Source organism: Aquarana catesbeiana, linkage group LG02, assembly GCF_042186555.1.
Source record: "Aquarana catesbeiana isolate 2022-GZ linkage group LG02, ASM4218655v1, whole genome shotgun sequence".
NCBI lineage: Eukaryota > Metazoa > Chordata > Amphibia > Anura > Ranidae > Aquarana > Aquarana catesbeiana.
In genome coordinates, this window is record NC_133325.1 from 179,216,458 (window position 1) to 179,236,679 (window position 20,222).

Consider the following 20,222-nt stretch of genomic DNA (forward strand, 5'->3'; position numbering starts at 1 on the left):
CGCAGAATCAGATAGACCGTGTTTTGTTACTGGCACATAAATCCTCAATTTCCAGTAGGGTTCAGGAATTGGGATACAAATTCCTCACATTTGTAGGTACAAAACTCCATATTTTCAACACAAAATATACCCTCAAAGGTCCTCACTCTGTTGGCAAAGACATTCTTGGAGAGGTACCCTTCTCCATATCTTTTGGGTGTGCCCCCTTCGGGAATTCCATGGATATGATAAGCTTTAAGCAAACTGAAATCCCTTTCACATTTGAGCCTCTCTAATTTTTTAATATCAAGCATCTCTCCCTCAAAAAGATATAAACATTTCTTGGTAATTCAGCTACTAATAAATGCTGCTAGAGAGCATATATTCTGATTCTACGAAAACAAACTACACCTCCCCAATATGTCACAATGGTTTGCCTGCATCAACAAGGCAATGCACATAGAAACCCTTATGGCCTCTATTCACCACCAAGAAAACAAATTCAATAAAAAACTGTTATTATTGGCCCGACTTTCACTTCACTCCAGAATACAGCTCTCTTTTAGGCTTGGTTCACATATATGAGATTTATATGCGTTTTAAGCGAATCCAATGCGCATAACATGTGAATCAGATCAGCTTTCAATGGAGCTGGTTCCCTGGTCGCAGTGCAGTTTTAAAAAGGGTCCTGTGCATTTTTGGGTTCAGTTCAGGTGCGATTTCAGGTAAAAATTTGCACCTGAATCGGTAAACAGAAACGCACCGGACTGCTGCACTGAAACCGTGGCTGCATATATGTGAACCCAGCCTTACAGGCTTAAAGCATTTGTTACCCCAAAACGTCATATTCCTGGTAAGTGCCTACTGTACCATGTACCTGTATAAGAAAGTATCCTATTCTCTTTGTATTTCTTCCTTTGTGTGAAATCCCCGGTGTTCCTGCCAGTTCCTCTACTTTCCTAATAAAAACTGACCAGACTAAGCAGGAGAACACACCATGGTCAGTTCTCTAGCTATGCTGTGAACTCAGCCTGCTCTCCTACAATGATCAGACTTGTCCTGAAATGCCTCCCCTGTACAGCCTGTCACTGGGAAGATCAATGTAATGCTGCTTCTCCTCCCCTCAGATCTTCTGCAGTTTAGAACATAGGATATGTGATCACTTATAAAAAAAAGGAAACAAGTATTTAAAATGCTTTGTCTTTTATTTCTACAGTAAAACCTTGGTTTGCGAGCATAATTCGTTCCAGAAACATGCTTGTAATCCAAAACACTTGTATATCAAAGTATTTGTTTTACAGGGTATAAAAGAGAAGAGAGGCATCTCTAAGTGTAGCAATAAGTTGCTAAATGTTGTACGTTCATTAAATTTAACCATATTCCATATTACTACGCTTAGAGGCTCCTCTCTTCTTTTTTATACTCCGCTGTGGCATGACGCTACTCTTATATCAAGACATCGCTTGTATATCAAGGCAAAATTTATTAAAACATTTTGCTTGTCTTGCAAAACGCTCTCAAACAAAGTTACTCTCAAACCAAGGTTTTACTGTATTTTAAACTGAATGGGTTGTTTTACAAGGTGATCGTTTACAATCAATTTAAAGTAGAGTTCCAATCATTTGGTTGTTTATTGAAAGTCAGCAGCTTAAAAAGTATAGCTGCTGACTTTTAATAAACAGCCTCTCACCACAGCCGTGTTCTCCCCTTGTCCTCCCTCGGCAGCACCGGCATCTTTACTATGGGCATCCAGGTGCCAGTTTGCGGCTTCACAGCCGGGTGCCCACTGTGCATGCACGATTGGCGCAGCGGTCTGTAACTGGCTCCGAAGTCTTCTAGGACCTGTCATATGTCCCAGAAGACTTCAGGAGGGAGTGCTTCTGCTTCCGATCGCCTAAGCGACTGGAACGGAAGTGGGAGCAGGTACCTGTCAAATTCAGGTATCTCCTCCCCAAAAACTCAGTTTTGCAAACAGGTACCGGAGAGGAGGCCTAAAGCGGAAGTTCCACTTTTGGGTGGAACTCTGCTTTAAGTCTTTTCCCCTTATGCTAACCCCACTGTGTCTCCATCAAGTGTCATCACTTATTGACTCTGGTCCTACCCCTTTACATCCCATTTGTATGCTGCAGGCTTTCCCTAATCCCTAATTCCCACTTCCCCTTTCCTCAAACCCTCCTTCTCAGTCCCTATCTTCTTCCATTCAGTCTCATTTCCATAACCCACTTCTGTTCTTTTACACTAAATCTCTAGAATCCAGAGTGATCATTGACTACACTAACATGTACCACTACAGTACATAGGTTTCATTTTCCTTCTTTGTGCACATTGCCTTAAACTTCCACCTGACCTTAGCATGTATGAATAAAGATGCTCTGTAATGCGGTCATTTCCAGTGTACTGTCAGTTATATCACATGACTTTCTTTTGGTCTTATCAGTTATTTGTGGTACATGTACATCTCATTGCCTTTCACAAAGTCTCTGGGATTCTTTACAATAAAAATTATATTTTAAAATTAAACATAAAATTAGGGTTTAGTTAAAGTAGAACTAAACATGGTCCTAAAGGCTGAATGTTTTTTACCTTCATGTATTCTATGCATGAAGGTAAATAAACCTTCTCTGTGAAGCAGTCCCTCCTATCTCCCCCAATACTTACCTGAGTAAGATCCTCCCCCCAGTGCTGTGCACGAGAGCCTCTGCTATCTGGGGACTCTCCCTCCTCATTGGCTGAGACATTGGCTCCTGCTGCTGTCAATCTCAGCCAGTGAGCCAAGGAGAGGGGAAGGCGGGGCAGAGCCATGGCTCTATGTTTGAATGGACATGCAGAGTAGCGGCTCGGGAGTGAGCCTGCCTGGGTGCCCCCCCCCATAGCAAGCTGCTTGCGCCGGCGGTACTCAGCAGGAGGGAGGGACCAGGAGTGCCGGCGAGGGACCCGAGAAGAGGAGGATCTGGGTTGCTCTGTGCAAAACCACTGCACAGATCAGGTTTGGCAGGTAAGTTAATTATTTTAATGAAAAAAAAAATCTGAAGCTTTCATATCACTTACAGTGTTACTAAACCCACAACAGTAAAATCAGTCTGTATATGCAGTAAAGCATGCTTGTTATACTCACTGTGGAACCTAAGGGGTTAATTCTCCGCATTGTGTAAAAAGGCTGTTTGATACTGTCTTCTCTGATCCTCCCCTCTTTCCTGATAACAGAGTCTATTGAGTCAGGCTGTACATGCTCAGTTTTGTGTGTATTGCTAGAGAGGTTTTTTTTTCTTGGGAGGGCTCATGTGATCAGCACAGGACCAATCAGCACTGTCCAGACAGAGGGTCAGGGGTCTTTCAGTCCCATAGGACAATCAGAAAACTCATCATACAAGCTTTAACCGGTGCTTGGCTGAACACTGATAGAAGTCTCAAGACTGCTATATACTGCTGATGAGAAAAGGTACCGTATTTATCGGCGTATAACACGCACTTTTTTCCCCTTAAAATCAGGGGAAAGTCGTGGGTGCGTGTTATACGCCGATCCCTGCTATCGCTATGTGAATGTCGGCGATCGCCGCCGACATTTACATAGCGAGTAGTTTCAAATATGGCGCCGCGGACTTCGGAAGGACTCGGCGGTGCTGAACGAGCGCCGCCGAAATCACAGAGCCGAGATACACATAGTCGGGTGTATTCGGCTCTTTCCGGCGCCGCTCACTGTCACGCCCAGTCCCGCCATTGGACCTGTGTTATGTCCATCATCGGGCGGGACTGGGCGGGACTGTGAGCGGCGCCGGAAAGAGCCGAGAACCCTCGGCTATGTGTATCTCGGCGGCGTTCGTTCACTTCCGCCGGCGCCGAGTCTCTCCGAACTCCGCGGCGCCATATTTAAAACTACTTCTATGTGTATGGCGGCGGCGGCAGCGGCAGGAGGCATGGACACTAGGCTGCACTGGGGACAAGGCTGCAGGGACAAGGCTGCACTGGGGACAAGGCTGCATTGATAAGGCTGCACTGGGGACAAGGCTGCATTGATAAGGCTGCACTGGGGACAAGGCTGCATTAATAAGGCTGCACTGGGGACAAGGCTGCATTGACAAGGCTGCACTGGGGACAAGGCTGCACTGACAAGGCTGCACTGGGGACAAGGCTGCACTGACAAGGCTGCACTGGGGACAAGGCTGCATTGACAAGGCTGCACTGGGGCAAAGCTGCACTGACAAGGCTGCACTGACACTGAAAAGGCTGCAATGACACTGAAAAGGCTGCAGATGAACACTGATGAGGCTGCATTGATGGGCATTTTAATGTAAGTTTCTTTTCCTTAAACTTCCCTCCTAAAAGTTTTTTTCCTTAAAATTCTCTCCTAAACTTGGGGTGCGTGTTATACGCCGGCGCGTGTTATACGCCGATAAATACGGTATTTAGCAGTTTATCATTACTAAAATAATTGCATTTCCATGTTCTGCGTGCTGTGGGAGACGAGATATAGTGAATGCAGGGTCCTGGGTTTAGTAACACTTTAAAGGCTTTTTTTAAAACATTTTGGATAGAGTAAAGGAGAGTTATAACCCATTCAGTTTTTTTTATTATTTATTTATTTTTTTGCCATCTGTGTCCCATTATGGAAGTTTCCCCTCACTTCTTGTCCCATAGCTAAAACAAGATGGAAGATTTCCCCTTTATTCCTGTTCTTGGTGGAATTTTCTTTCACTTTCAGCCTCAGTTATAGCGGTAAACAGGACAAATAGAGAGTGAATCTCCCTAACGTGGACACAGACAGCAATAAAAACCTGACAGGTGTTCTAATCCCTCTCCACGCTATCCAAAACTATAAAAAGGATTTTGCCTTGCTTTGGGTTGGGTCAGCCAGGCTGCAGTTTGCTCCTCATGGCAAATGCTATTATCATCCCCTGATCCTCTGCTTGCTGTCAATTCGTTGCATAGTTGTAAGTGGCACTGGACGGGTGAGCTTCCCACTGGGCCTGTTTGTGTTATTGACCCACTGTTTCAATACAACATTGTTTGCAAATTGTGAGTGTTTACTGCCTACCATACCACACTGCACCTTTCCAACATGTATTCACTATATCCTGTGAGTAGGCACTGCTGTGTCACACATTTCACAGAGCCTGCCTTCTGAACTACAGAGGTGATGAGAGGAGGCTCTGATGGGGACACAGACATGAGACTCTGATGGGGCTCTCATAGAGTCAGTACAGGAATCACTGCTTGAAGGTATCAAGATACTATGGGATACAGGGCCGCCGATAAGGGAGGAACCACTGGTTCCCCTGTACAATGCCTGGGCACCATCAGTTCAACAGGGGATCCAGGCAGCTGACAAGCAGAAGGAAGGGGAACCTAGACAGGAGGGGCAGCGGGGGGGGCAGGATTTACTGAAACTGATCCCCAGTAGCTTCCCCCTGCAGCAGCTAAAAGCCAGAATATCCTCCTGTCACAGGGAGGTGCTGTGGGAGTTCGCTTTAAGATGGAGAGCAGAGGAAGGGGCCAGTAAATATATAATTTATTGGCCCCTTCATTTTATAAATGAACTCACAACACAATTTCCTCCCACTTTATATTATGACTCTTTGACAGGAAAAAATAAGAAAATCTCTCCAACTGTACAGTCAGGGAAATACTTCACAGTGAATTTAAAGTGACCCTGCTGAATGCTTGAAATATACTGCAGCCTGCACCCCTCCAACGGCTGCTGTGGTTTTTTTCTGCTGGTTTATACATCATCACAAGATGCAGGAGGCAGTGGCAGGAACAGCATCGGTTGGTCGGGGTAGAAAGCATTCTATTCAACCAACACATAGTTGCCAACAGTTCCGATTTGCCCGGGACATTCAAAGAATTCAGACCCATATTCCGGCCTGAGCATGGCCCAGGCAGAATCTCGGATAATAGGCTTTGTCACAGGCAGGGGCGGACTGTGCCAGGGGGTCTGATCCCCCATAAAAACGCTGCACCACTCTTCCACCTCCTGGTGTGGCGTGCGGATGGTCTCCATGTCATTCTGGCCCACCCACAGAGGAAGTTGGGTGGGCTTGGGATTTAGGAGATTCTGGGAGGGATGTAAGAGCAAACTGCAGCTACCTATTGGCTGAGGAGATAGCGGGAGGCAGGCTGCACCATGTCCCAGCCAACGGGTGCGCTGTCATAGTTACATAGTTACATAGTAGGTGAGGTTGAAAAAAGACACAAGTCCATCAAGTCCAACCTATGTGTGATTATGTGTCAGTATTACATTGTATATCCCTGTATGTTGCGGTCATTCAGGTGCTTATCTAATAGTTTCTTGAAGCTATCGATGCTCCCCGCTGAGACCACCGCCTGCGGAAGGGAATTCCACATCCTTGCCACTCTTACAGTAAAGAACCCTCTATGTAGTTTAACATTAAACCTCTTTTCTTCTAATTTTAATGAGTGGCCACGAGTCTTGTTAAACTCTCTTCTGCGAAAAAGTTTTATTTCTATTGTAGGGTCACCAGTACGGTATTTGTATATTGAAATCATATCCCCTCTCAAGCGTCTCTTCTCCAGAGAGAATAAGTTCAGTGCTCGCAACCTTTCCTCATAACTAAGATCCTCCAGACCCTTTATTAGCTTTGTTGCCCGTCTTTGTACTCGCTCCATTTCCAGTACATTCTTCCTGAGGACTGGTGCCCAGAACTGGACAGCATACTCTAGGTGCGGCCGGACCAGAGTCTTGTAGAGTGGGAGAATTATCATTTTATCTCTGGAGGTGATCCCCTTTTTTTTTTTTTAAATCAGATAATTTTTATTGAAAAGAAAAAAAAAGAAAAAACAAGAGCAAAAATATACAAAAAGCTTTTCAGTAGTACTTTAGGACACATAATAAACACAATTATCTGACCATACGTGCCTGTACATTATGTTGCTCATATAATAATATGCTTTGTAACTTCATATCAGAAATAAAAGATACGTATGTATAATAAGGCATTTGTGAATTTATTTCTTCATTCTTTTTAAATAACATATATGTCCTCTTAATAGGATGCTATCCCTCTCCTCTCTCGGTCCCAAAAAAGGGGGGCCATTGAGTGGAGTGTGGTACCGCTAACCCTTAATCAGCAGGGAGCGGTACGTATGCTCTATAACAAACAATACCCATTGGGTATAACACAACCTAAACATTTAAACTTTTGCAGGTCCTAACATTCTTGCGATATTTCTCTACCGTAGACTTCCTCTCAGTATTATAAACTAATTTGGTGTATTTATTGATGTCGTTCTACCGCCTAGGATTCCATTTTGAACCAGGCGTAGTGGAGCCAGTCCTGGGGTATCTAACCAGGGATCCCAGATAGATTCAAATTTTTGTGGGCTTCCTCGATGTTTGTAAGTAAGTTGTTCTCTAATAAGAGAATCATTAACGGACGTAATCCATTCTGTGTGTGTGGGGGCCGTTATAATTTTCCTAGCTAGGAATAAAGTTCTAAGAATGGCAATATATGTATCGGGTGTGTATTGTTCCTCATCCAACCAACCCAACAGACAAAGTTTAGGGTCTGTAGTGAGTCTAATGCCGCGTACACACGGTCGGACTTTTCGTCTACAAAAGTCCAACGGACGCTGACGGACTAAAGCTGGCTGGTAATCCGATCGTGTGTGGGCTTCTCCGGACTTTCAACGGACTTTTTCAGCCTCAAATCCGACGGACTTTAGATTTGAAACATGCTTCAAATCTTTCCGATGGACTCGAGTCCGGTCGAAAAATCCGCTCGTCTGTATGCTAGTTTGACGGACAAAAACCCACGCTAGGGCAGCTATTGGCTACTGGCTATCAACTTCCTTATTTTAGTCCGGTGTACGTCATCACGTAAGAATTCGACTGACTTTTGTGTGATCGTGTGTAGGCAAGTCTGTTCGTTAGAAAGTCCGCCGCAAGTCCGTCGAAAGTCCATCGAAAGTCTGTCGGACAGGCTGTCGGACTTTTGTAGCTGAAAAGTCCGACCGTGTGTACGCCCCATAAGATTCCAGATGCTATTAATGGTGTTAATCACTTAAGCCCAGTACCTATGCAGTTTCAGGCATTTCCATAGCATATGAATAAGTGTACCATTATCTACAAGGCACAACAGATCATTTCTCCTGTGCCATTTGTGTAGTCTCTCAGGTGTGCGATAGGTGCGATGTATAATAAATAATTGAGTAAGTTTTTAAATGGAGGAGGACAGTGATACTTTAAGTACATTATCTAATATGGTAGTCCATTCCTCATCCGAGATACACTCTATGTCAACTCCCCATCCAGTTCTACCACTCAGAGCCATCGCTTTGGACACATGACCCAGAAGAGAATAGAGAGGAAATTTGTCCCTCCCGGGATGAAGATAAGATCAGTTGTGTAATCACTGGGGACCTGGATTGTTCCCAAGTGGATATTGTAGCCTGTGCCACTATAGCATGCCTAAGTTGCAGGTATTGGAAAAATGAGGTATTTGGTAAGTTAAATTCTGCGTGAAGTGATTGGAAATCGTGAAATATACCCCCACAATATAGTTGTGGGATATATTTCACTCCCCTTGTTAACCAATTGGAGAAGTTTTCCAATTTGTTCAGTTCTAGGTAGTTTCTGTTATTCCAGATACGTGACCATTTTGTGTAACCCGTGTACAGCAAATGTTGTTTTGTTTTGTTCCATACTTTATCTATAAGCAGTAGTGTGGGGTATTGAGTCAGTGCTCCCAGTTCACCTGCCTCTATGCACTCCACAAGTTCACCACACGACACCTGAGTGCACACAATATTTCGAATGGGGTCAGAGGACTCAGGGCAGAGCCAGCCCGTCAAATGTTGCATCTGAGCTGCTATAAAGTAAAGAAACGGATTTGGTACCGCCAATCCCCCCGAGTCCTTTGCCTCTTGTAAGGTCTCTAATTTTATTCTTGGAACCTGTTTCATCCATATTAATGCACGGTAGATGGTGTTACATCTCTTAAATATGTGAACAGGGATCCAGATGGGGGCATTGTGGAGTGCATACAGTATCTGCGGATTCCAGATGATCTTTATCAAATTGCATCTGCCGACTACGGATAGTGGCAATTTAATCCAGCTGGTGTTTTTTTCCTGAAATTGTTTAAGTAATGGGTCTATATTAAGCTTAATATAATAGTCTAGGTTAGGGTGTATGATTATACCTAGATATTTGAACTTATCAACTATTTTGATCTGTTCAGCAATCTGAGGTAGGGGCCCTGTTAGTGGGTCTAAGGGTAGTAATGTGGATTTATCCCAATTTATTTTGAGCCTGGATAAGGTTCCAAATGTGTGTATTAATTCCATAAGTTTGATCAGGGAGGTAGAGGTGTCACCCAGAAATAAAAGTGCGTCATCAGCATATAGTGCCAATTTGTCTTCTATTTCACCCCGTTGAAATCCCACTATGTCTGGATTCCCTCTTATGGCTGCTGCCAGAGGTTCTATGGCTAGAGCGAAGAGTAATGGAGAAAGGGGACATCCTTGTCTGTTTCCCCTGTGAAGTTCAAAGGAAGGCGATAGGTATTATTTATCCTAATACAGGCCTTAGGGGCCTTGTATAATAATTTGATCCAAGAAATTATACTATCCCCCAGATTAAATTTTTCTAATATTTTCCACAAGTCTTCCCATTCAACACTATCGAACGCCTTAGCGGCATCAAGTGAGAGGATAGCTTTCTGTCCTTGATTATCAGTGGGTATTTGCATATTGAGATAAAGGCGCCGGAGATTGTTTGCCGTAGATCTATTTGGTATGAAGCCGGACTGGTCCGGGTGGACTAATTTAGATACCACTTTTGAGAGTCTCATGGCAATGACCTTAGTAAGGATTTTTAGATCTGTATTTAGCAATGATATAGGTCTGTATGACTCAGGTTTATCAGGTTCTTTCCTGGGTTTTAAAATAACTACCACCACCGCTTCATACATGGATCTCGGCAAGGAATCTGTGCTAAGCGCCTCTGTTAATGTATGAAGTAGCTCCGGCAGGAGTACTCCTGCAAATTTCTTTGTATAGTTCTATGGGTAATCCGTCATTACCTGGGGCCTTTCAGTTTGGGAATGAAGCTAGTGCAATATGCAGTTCCTCAATAGTAAGGGGAGCGTTTAAGAGCTGCCTATCTGATTCCTGAAGCTGGGGTAAAGTGATAGATTACAGGAATAGTGTCAGATCCTCTACAGCAGTGGTTCTCAACCTTCCTAGTGCCGTGACCCCTTGATAAAATTTCCCAAGTTGTGGGGACCCCTAACAGTAAAATTATTTTTGCTGGTCGCGTTTGCTGGCACAGTGGCGGCGTTTGCTGGCACAGTGGCAACAATTGATGGGCACAGTGGCTGCACAGTGGGACGTTTGCTGGCACAGTGGCTGCGTTTGGCACAGTGGTAACAATTAAAGGGCACAGTGGCTGCGTTTGATGGCACAGGTGGCAACGTTTGCTGGCACCATGGCGACAATTTATGGGCACAGTGGCTGCGTTTGGCACAGTGGCAACAATTAAAGGGGTCAGTGGCTGCATTTGATGGCACAGTAGCTGCGTTTGATGGCACAGTGGCAACGTTTGCTGGCACAGTGGCAACGTTTGCTGGCACAGTGGCGACAATTGATGGGCACAGTGGCTGCCCTTGGCACAGTGGCAACAATTAAAGGGCACAGTGGCTGCGTTTGATGGCACAGTGGCGGCATTTGCTGGCACAGTGGCGACAATTGTTGGGCACAGTGGCTGTGTTTGATGGCACAGTGGCGACAATTGATGGGCACAGTGGCGACGTTTGCTGGCACAGTGGCGACAATTAATGGGCACAGTGGCTGCGTTTGGCACAGTGGCAACAATTAAAGGGCACAGTTCCTGCGTTTGATGGCACAGTGGAAGCGTTTGCTGGCACAGTGGCGACAATTGATGGGCACAGTGGCTGCATTTGATGCCACAGTGGCGGCGTTTGCTGGCACAGTGGCGACAATTGATGGGCACAATGGCTGCATTTGATGGCACAGTGGCGGCGTTTGCTGGCACAGTGGCGACAATTGATGGGCACAGTGGCTGCATTTGATGGCACAGTTGCAGCGTTTTAATGGGGGTTTTTTTCTGATTGTTTCAGTTTCCCCCCCCCCCCCCCCCCACCACTGATTTATATATAAACGTTGCGGTTGATTCCTCAAAAGTGGTTATTCCGTGCCGGTGCTAGATACACAAAGTGTATAGCTTCCAAACATGTATCTAGCACTGGCACGGAATAACTACTTTTGAGGAACCAACTGGGACGTATATATATATATACGACGTATATATATAAGAACACCTGTGACTTCTGGTAAGTCAGACACACAGGAAAAGCTGACAAGACAACATTTTTTTTATTATGGAGATATATATATATATATATATATATATATATATATATATATATATATATATATATATATATATCTCCATAATAAAAAAAATGTTGTCTTGTCAGCTTTTCCTGTGTGTCTGACTTACCAGAAGTCACAGGTGTTCTTATATATATACGTCGTATATATATATATATATATATATATATATACGTCCCAGTTGGTTCCTCAAAAGTAGTTATTCCGTGCCAGTGCTAGATACATGTTTGGAAGCTATACACTTTGTGTATCTAGCACTGGCACGGAATAACCACTTTTGAGGAATCAACCGCAACGTTTATATATAAATCAGTGGTGGGGGCGCAAACAAACTAAAACAATCAGAAAAAAACCCCCATTAAAACGCTGCAACTGTGCCATCAAATGCAGCCACTGTGCCCATCAATATATATATATATATATATATATATATATATATATATATATCTCCATAATAAAATAATAAAAAAAATGTTGTCTTGTCAGCTTTTCCTGTGTGTCTGACTTACCAGAAGTCACAGGTGTTCTTCTTCTTCAGCAAGTTTCGTTGCCTCCCTCTTGGTACACTCGTCCGCAGCAAGTGGATTTCGGTGGGTGTACAAAGATGTCCGCTTGCCGACTTCTAAGTCTAAGCCTTACTGCGGACGAGAGTACCAAGATGGCGGCGACGGAACGTCACTTCCGTGTAGTCCCTCCTCTCCAGGAAGTGACATCTCGCTGGCCGAGACGGACGGACTCAGGCAGTAACTTCGGGTCTGTCTCGGCCAGCATTCGCGACCCCCTGGAGAATGGGCAATCGACCCCCCAGGGGGTCGCGACCCCCAGGTTGAGAACCGCTGCTCTACAGGGTAAGACACCTTCGAGGAGTAGTCTATACGAGACAGTGCAGAGTGTGTCAGTGAATGACAGGAGTACTGGGCTCGCAGGGGAAATTTACACCTCCATAGGTCTACTAATCCTATCTCACCCATAAACCTGGCTAGTGGAGTACATTCCCTAGGGCCCTGAGGACAATATTTCCTATGTATGTCAAGGGAAGAATCCATTACACTATTAAGGTCACCGAGAACATATACCGGTATGTGAGGGTGTTTAGCTAAAAATCTAGCCAAACATTGCAACACCGTCAATGTAAAGGGTGGAGGCACATATATATTAGCAATAACACAGGCTTGAGATTCCCATACCCCCATAAGAAAGATAAATCTGCCCTCAGAGTCCACTTGCACATCTTGTTTAGTAAATGCAGCAGATCTGGCAACAAGAATACTAACTCCTCTGGAGTAGTTGGTATGCACAGAATGATATTGCACAGGGTATTTAGACATATGTAGTAAGTGTGTGGAGTCTCTGGTAAGATGGGATTCTTGCAAACATATAATGGTGGGGTCTTGCTGTGAAAGGAAAGTAAATAAGGCAATCCTCTTTGTAGGGTCACGCAAGCCCCTAATATTCCAGGATAGAATTGTTTCCAACCGTTTACTCATTAGGGCGGGGGGATGCAAAAAGGGGCGCACACGCCAAGAGGTATCTTGATCTTGAGAAGTGAACCACTGTGCCCATTCACAAATGTTACCTGGGAAGATAAGTTGTAAACAGTATTGACCATCTTCAGTCTCAGGCAATTCAGTCCGGACGATAGAGACATAACATAGACTTACATAATATATGTACCTGCAAAAATAAAACCCACCCAACCAGGGCTGGGAAATAGAAAAAACATGAAAAAAAATAAAAAACAGTCTGTCCATGACAACAATAGGTTCAGCAAACCTAAACTCAGATAGACCAACCATTAAACTTTGGTAAGTGCCCCGTAGGACTAGTAGAGGGGTAGTATTGAGGGCCAGGACCCAGTGTCTTTGGAGTCAAAGCACAAGGTTAAACAATAGGTACTGAGAGGTGACAATGTAAAACAATTGTGCCTTTCTAAGAGCTCCTTAACTAGCAAGGTGAGCAAAAGGATTCATACGTTGCCGGATACTTAGCATTTTTCAGTCAGATGCATGCCCTCGGTCAGTTCCACGCAGGTGTCTTTCATGCCGGTCGAGCCAGGAGGCAGCCATATTTGGAGATTCAAAAAAATGCACTGATCCATCTGCTACCACACATAACTTAGCTGGGTACAACATGGAGTAGACTAGTGGGATCGCACGTATTCTTTTTTACTTCTGTGAATTTTGCCCTCTGTTTTTAGACAGCAGCCGAGAAATCTGGATATATTGAGACTTTGGAACCTTGTATGTCCATATCGGTTCTCCCCCTAGTGTATAGATTGCCATCATATTTTTGCCACCCAAATGCATTATTTTACATTTTTCTACATTGAACCTCATTTGCCATGTAGTTGCTCACCCCATTAATTTGTTCAGGTCTTTTTGCAAGGTTTCCACATCCTGCGGAGAAGTTATTGCCCTGCTTAGCTTAGTATCGTCTGCAAATACAGAGATTGATCTGTTTATCCCATCCTCCAGGTCGTTTATGAGCAAATTAAATAGGACTGGTCCCAGCACAGAACCCTGGGGGACCCCACTAACCACCCTTGACCATTCCAAGTACTCCCCATTTATCACCACCCTCTGAACTCGCCCTTGTAGCCAGTTTTCAATCCATGTATTCACCCTATGGTCCATGCCAATGGACCTTATTTTGTACAGGAAACGTTTATGGGGAACTGTGCCAAATGCTTTTGCAAAATCCAGATACACCACGTCTACGGGCCTTCCTTTATCTAGATGGCAACTCACCTCCTCATAGAAGGTTAGTAGATTGGTTTGGCAAGAACGATTCTTCATGAAACGATGCTGATTACTGCTAATGATACCGTTCTCATTACTAAAATCTTTTATATAGTCCCTTATAGTTTACATAATATTGATGTTAGGCTAACTGGTCTGTAATTCCCAGGGATGTATTTTGGGCCCTTTTTAAATATTGGTGCTACATTGGCTTTTTTCCAATCAGCTGGTACCATTCCAGTCAGTAGACTGTAAAAATTAGGAACAATGGTCTGGTAATCACTTGACTGAGTTCCCTAAGTACCCTTGGATGCAAGCCATCTTGTCCCGGTGATTTATTAATGTTAAGTTTCTCAAGTCTAATTTTAATTCTGTCAGGGCTCCCAGTGTTGTGGCATGGAGCTCCTCTCTCTCTTTTTCTTCCTTTCTCTCTTCCTCCATTTCTTTCTCCCTGCATCCCTTTTTCTTTATCTCTCCCTCTTTTTCTATCCCTCTTTCTTTCTTACCTTCTCTTTTTATTTCTCTATCCCTCTTTATTTCCTTCCTTTTTCTTTCTTTCTCTCCCTCCTTCCATCCCTCTTTCTTTCTTTCTCCCTCCATCTCCATTTATTTCTCCCTCCCTCTTTATCCTTTTTATTTCTTTTCCCTCCCTTGATCCCTCTTTCTTTCTCTCTCTCTACCTCCTTCTTTATCTATCCCTCTTTCATTTTTTCTCTCCCTTCCTCTATCCCCTTTTCTTTCTCTCTTTCCTTCTCCCTCCCTTTCTTTTTTTTCCTTTCTCCCTCCATTCCTCTTTCTTTCTCCCTCCATTTCTTTCTCCCCCCTCCCTTTTTCTCTGTCCCTTTTTCCCTCACTCTTTTTTCCACTCTCCATCTCCCTTTCTCTCTCCCTCCATCCCTCTCTTTCCCTATATAATACACCATTCTCCACTATGTAAGGCACAGGTGGCAAACACAAGGCCCACGGGCCCAATCCGGCTCGCCAGGCCTTGTCATGTGGCCCTCTGCCAGGTATCCCAGGCAACGAAAAAACACCCCCCCCCTCGCGAGCGGCGCAGGCGGTCAGTCTCCATGAGAACAAGTAAACATCTCCCCCTTCGTGCTGTCTCCGCCTCCACCCCCGCCTCCACCCCCGCCTCCCTGAGCTTTGTCTCAGCCAAAGATGCCGCTCTGTCTCCGCCTCCACCCTGTCTCCATCTCCACCCCGCCTCCCTCAGCTTTGTCTCAGCCAACAATGCCACTCTGTCTCTGCCTCCGCCTCCCTCAGCCAACGATGCCGCCCTGTCTCCGCCTCCGCCCTGTACGGCCTCCACCCCGCCTCTGCTCTCTCGCCTCCCCAGTCCCTCCAGCGACGCCGGCTTTTTGCATAGTGACGTTTTTCGTGCATAGTGACATTTTTCTTGCATAGTGACATTTTTTGCATAGTGGCAGAGATTGCTGACAGCTCTGTTTTTTTTTTCCCCCATCCAGCGGGCTGCGTCCTGAGGGCTTTTTAAGCACTTGTGTTGATGAAGTGTGTGCTGCTTATAAGTGATGGTGAAAAAAAACATAGCAAAACTGAGTACTGATACTAAACACAGAGATCCGCCCACAGAGGGAGGTACCATATATAGCCCAATAAACAGGAAACTACTAACTATAGCAAAATACAAAGTGAGGGAGCGCATTCTTGACCCCTGCACTGTGTACATAGCGCATTCCTGACCCCTGCACTCTGTACGTAGCGCATTCCTGACCCCTGCATTCTGTACGTAGTGCATTCCTGACCCCTGCACTCTGTACGTAGCGCATTCCTGACCAATGCACTCTGTACGTAGCGTATTCCTGACCCCTGCACTCTGTACGTAGTGCATTCCTGACCCCTGCACTCTGTACGTAGTGCAATCCTGACCCCTGCACTCTGTACGTAGCGCATTCCTGACCCCTGCACTCTGTACGTAGTGCATTCCTGACCCCTGCACTCTGTACGTAGTGCAATCCTGACCCCTGCACTCTGTACGTAGCGCATTCCTGACCCCTGCACGCTGTACGTAGTGCATTCCTGACCCCTGCACTCTGTACGTAGTGCATTCCTGACCCCTGCACTCTGTACGTAGTGCAATCCTGACCCCTGCACTCGGTACGTAGCGCAATCCTGACCCCTCCACTCTTTACGTAGCCCATTCCTGACCCCTGCACTCTGTACGTAGCGCAATCCTGACCCCTCCACTCTTTATGTAGCCCACTCCTGACTCCTTCACTCTGTACTTAGCACCCTCCTGACCCCTGCACTCTGTATGTAGCGCACTCCTGACCCCTGCACTCTGTATGTAGCGCATTCCTAAACCCTGCACTCTGAGTATATACATAGTCCTACAGATATAACCGGCCCTTCGAGGGCAACCATACTGCTGATGCGGCCCCCGATGAATTTGAGTTTGACACCCCTGATGTAAGGCATCTCAGACTCTATTTAACCACACCCTTTTTAAGCCACACCCAATATTTAGCGTAATTAAAACCACACCCATTGTTAGCCGCAGTCTTTCTCTCCTAATAGGCCACGCCTACACATGAATGCCCCACCCTTATTAAAATAATACTCCGCCTTCATAAAAAAAAAAAAGTGTCCCTAAAAATGTTTTGAGAATGTTGGCAACTATGCCAACATCATGCTTGCAGAGAAGCGGAGGCTTTTCCTTACACAGGCTGCTGGAAAGGGAAGCAGAGAAGCGGAGGCTTTTCCTTACACAGGCTGCTGGAAAGGTAAGTAAACTAACACTTCTTTTGCAAATGTTTTTTTTTGTTAAAGTGATCCTGTGGAGACAGGAGACCATTGCCCATATTATCCAAACCTAAAAATGACATATTAAACCCTTGTTATGATACAGACACGGTGACGAATGGTGAAGTCAGGTCTCAAAACAACCGCACTAAACAGAGGCACTCCTAATTGACTGGCGCTACTCCGCACCACGTGACCAGCTACACCTCCTGCAGGACGGGCGCACATGCGCGGTACTCACTTTGAGCAGCGGGGACGCGCACGGGAGCGGGTACGCAGGCAGGCATTCCCGCATGCTCGCTTTCACGTTACACCGGCGGCGGCGGCGGAAGTGAACGTGTTGAGAGGACCAAGATGGCCACTCCCTATGTGACCGATGAATCCGGTGAGTGGAGGGCTGCTAGACGGCAATGGTGTGTGCTGTACACATCACTGACTGCTAACTCACCGGAAGGCTTCTTTTTTTCAATGTGTTTCTATCGGTGTATAAGTGTGTACTGTGTTCAGAGCATCCCCTGATCGTAGTGTGGTGTATGGTGGCAGCATCCAGCTCCATTCACTGTACACACTGACACCTAGTCCTCCCCCTCATTGGATCCGATTTATACCACACTCTGCACTCACTCTGCTTTTCTGCACATGTGTTTGCAGTGTGTTTACATGCATTTTTGGTATATTTTATTTATATCAATTTATTTCCTTCATTACGTTGCATTTACACGTATTTGTGTGTGTTATGGCGCAGAAAAATACAACGTGATGTATTGGTTTTAAATGCACATGAGAGCGCTGCAATGGTGTGAACTATGCTCATTGGAGTACATTCATTTTTCTTGCACATGGGTTTGTACTGCGTTTTCTGCATTAAAAAACGAGGCCCTTGGTGACAGAGCCGTCATTTACAGAGGCTAGCATTATTATTAATATGTACAAATATATATATATACTGAGACTCATGGCTTGTGAAGTGATTAAAATCCTGCTTGCTGCAAAGCAAATATTCCATGTAGATGAAGTGACTCACGTAAACCAAAATAAATATGCATCAAACAAGACACGTGTGTGGAGAACTCATCAGCATCACGTGGTAGAGAATAGGCAAGCATGATCGATAGGTGGTGATGTCATGTATGTTTATTCCCTGCGCACACCCCCCTTATCGGGTTATATTTGTTCCCTAAGCACGCCCCCCCTTATCGTGTATGTTCTCTGCGCACATCCTCCTTATCGGGTTATGTTTGTTCCCTGTGCACGCTCCCCTCATCTCGTATGTTTATTTCCTGCGCACACCCCCTTATCGGGTTATGTTTGTTCCCTGTGCACGCTCCCCTCATCTCGTATGTTTATTTCCTGCGCACACCCCCTTATCGGGTTATGTTTGTTCCCTGTGCACGCTCCCCTCATCTCGTATGTTTATTTCCTGCGCACACCCCCTTATCGGGTTATGTTTGTTCCCTAAGCACGCCCCCCTTTATCATGTATGTTTATTCCCTAAGCACGCCCCCCCCCTTATCAGGTTATGTTTATACCCTGTTATCACGTATGATTATTCCCTGCACACGCCCCCCTTATCACGTATGATTATTCCCTGCGCACGCCCCCCCCTTATCACGTATGATTATTCCCTGCGCACGCCCCCCCCTTATCACATATGATTATTCCCTGAGCACGCCCCCCCTTATCAAATATGATTATTCCCTGAGCACGCCCCCCCTTATCAAATATGATTATTACCTGTGCACGCCCCCCTTATCATGTATGATTATTTCCTGCGCACGCCCCCCCCCCCCCCCTTATCACATATGATTATTCCCTGCGCACGCCCCCCCTTATCACATATGATTATTACCTGTGCACGCCCCCCTTATCATATATGATTATTCCCTGCGCACGCCCCCCTTATCGCGTATGTTTATTCCCCACGCACGCCCCCTTATCGCGTATGTTTATTCCTTGCGCACACCTCCCTTATCGCATATGTTTATTTCCTGCGAACGCCCCCTTATCGCGTATGTTTATTCCCTGCGCACGCCCCCTTATCGCGTATGTTTATTCCCTGCGCACGCCCCCTTATCGCGTATGTTAATTCCCTGCGCACGCCCCCTTATTGCGTATGTTTATTCCTTGCACACGCCCCCCTTACGGCGTATGTTTATTCCCTGCGCACGCCCGCCTTACGGTGTATGTTTATTCCCTGCGCACGCCCCCCTTACGGTGTATGTTTATTCCCTGCGCACGCCACCCTTACGGCGTATGTTTATTCCCTGCGCACGCCCCCCTTATGGCGTATATTTATTCCCTGCACACGCCCCCCTTATGGCGTATATTTATTCCCTGCGCACGCCCCCCTTATGGCGTATGTTTATTCCCTGCGCACGCCCCCCTTATGGCGTATGTTTATTCCCTGCGCACGCCCCCCTTATGGCGTATGTTTATTCCCTGCGCACGCCCCCCTTATGGCGTATGTTTATTCCCTGCGCACGCCCCCCTTATGGCGTATGTTTATTCCCTGCGCACACCCCCCTTATGGCGTATGTTTATTCCCTGCGCACGCCCCCCTTATGGCGTATGTTTATTCCCTGTGCACGCCTCCCTTATGGCATATGTTTGTTTATTCAGATACTACTTTGAAGTACCAAGGGCACTTTAGAATTGCACTTCGAGCAGATCTACTCTCTAAAACATGATCCCTCCTTTCCATCCCTCCTCCGGTTCTCTGTATGGATAGTGTTTTTTTTTTTTTTTTCTTTATTCACCTATTTCTTTTATAAATTGTCCAGCCCCCCTGTTTGTTATTCGCCTAGACAAATAAGGTGCACTGTCCTCCCTTTGCCTCCTGGGATAGGCATTTCACATATCCCAGGAGGCAAAGCCTTTTATGCAGGAGGCGCATCGGCTGAGCCCAGGACAGCCGACAGCCTCTCCTTGATGTCCCATCAAAACATGGTGGCGCGGGACCATACACTACCAGAAGATCTCAGCTGGACAACACAGGATCTGCTGGGTGGATGAGTATCTGAACTGTGCTGAACTCACCAATAGGTAAGTAGGGGTTTAATAAAAATGGTGGGGTGGGTGAAAATATGCTTTGAGCTAAGGCACAAAAAGAAAAATCGCCAACAAACTGCTTTGCAAAACAACAGACTTCAGGTATCCAATGTTTCTCCATCCTGCTTTTCATCTTTCTTTCCCAGTCTGCTTTCTAATCTCTCCACCTTGTAACATGCACTCCCTACCTTTCCTTCTCCCAGTTGTGTTCTGTTTCCTTCAACCCTTTTCTCCACTCTACAGCTTATATGTATCACCCTTATTTCAGTTCAAACCCCTCCCTTTTACTGCATGCATCACCTCCTGCTAATTCTTAGCCCACAT

At 45.6% G+C, this 20,222-nt stretch overlaps 1 protein-coding gene across 1 annotated transcript in view; it reads left to right on the forward strand.

Moving 5' to 3' along the window:
- The first annotated feature begins 17,067 nt into the window (after positions 1-17,067).
- Positions 17,068-20,222, forward strand: part of PYM1 (PYM homolog 1, exon junction complex associated factor) — a 33,566-nt gene continuing 30,411 nt past the window's right edge. The window contains exon 1 of the mRNA XM_073613939.1: positions 17,068-17,235. Within this exon, the coding sequence (XP_073470040.1) occupies positions 17,205-17,235 (31 nt within the window). The 5' untranslated portion in view covers positions 17,068-17,204. The remainder of the gene's footprint in view (positions 17,236-20,222) is intronic.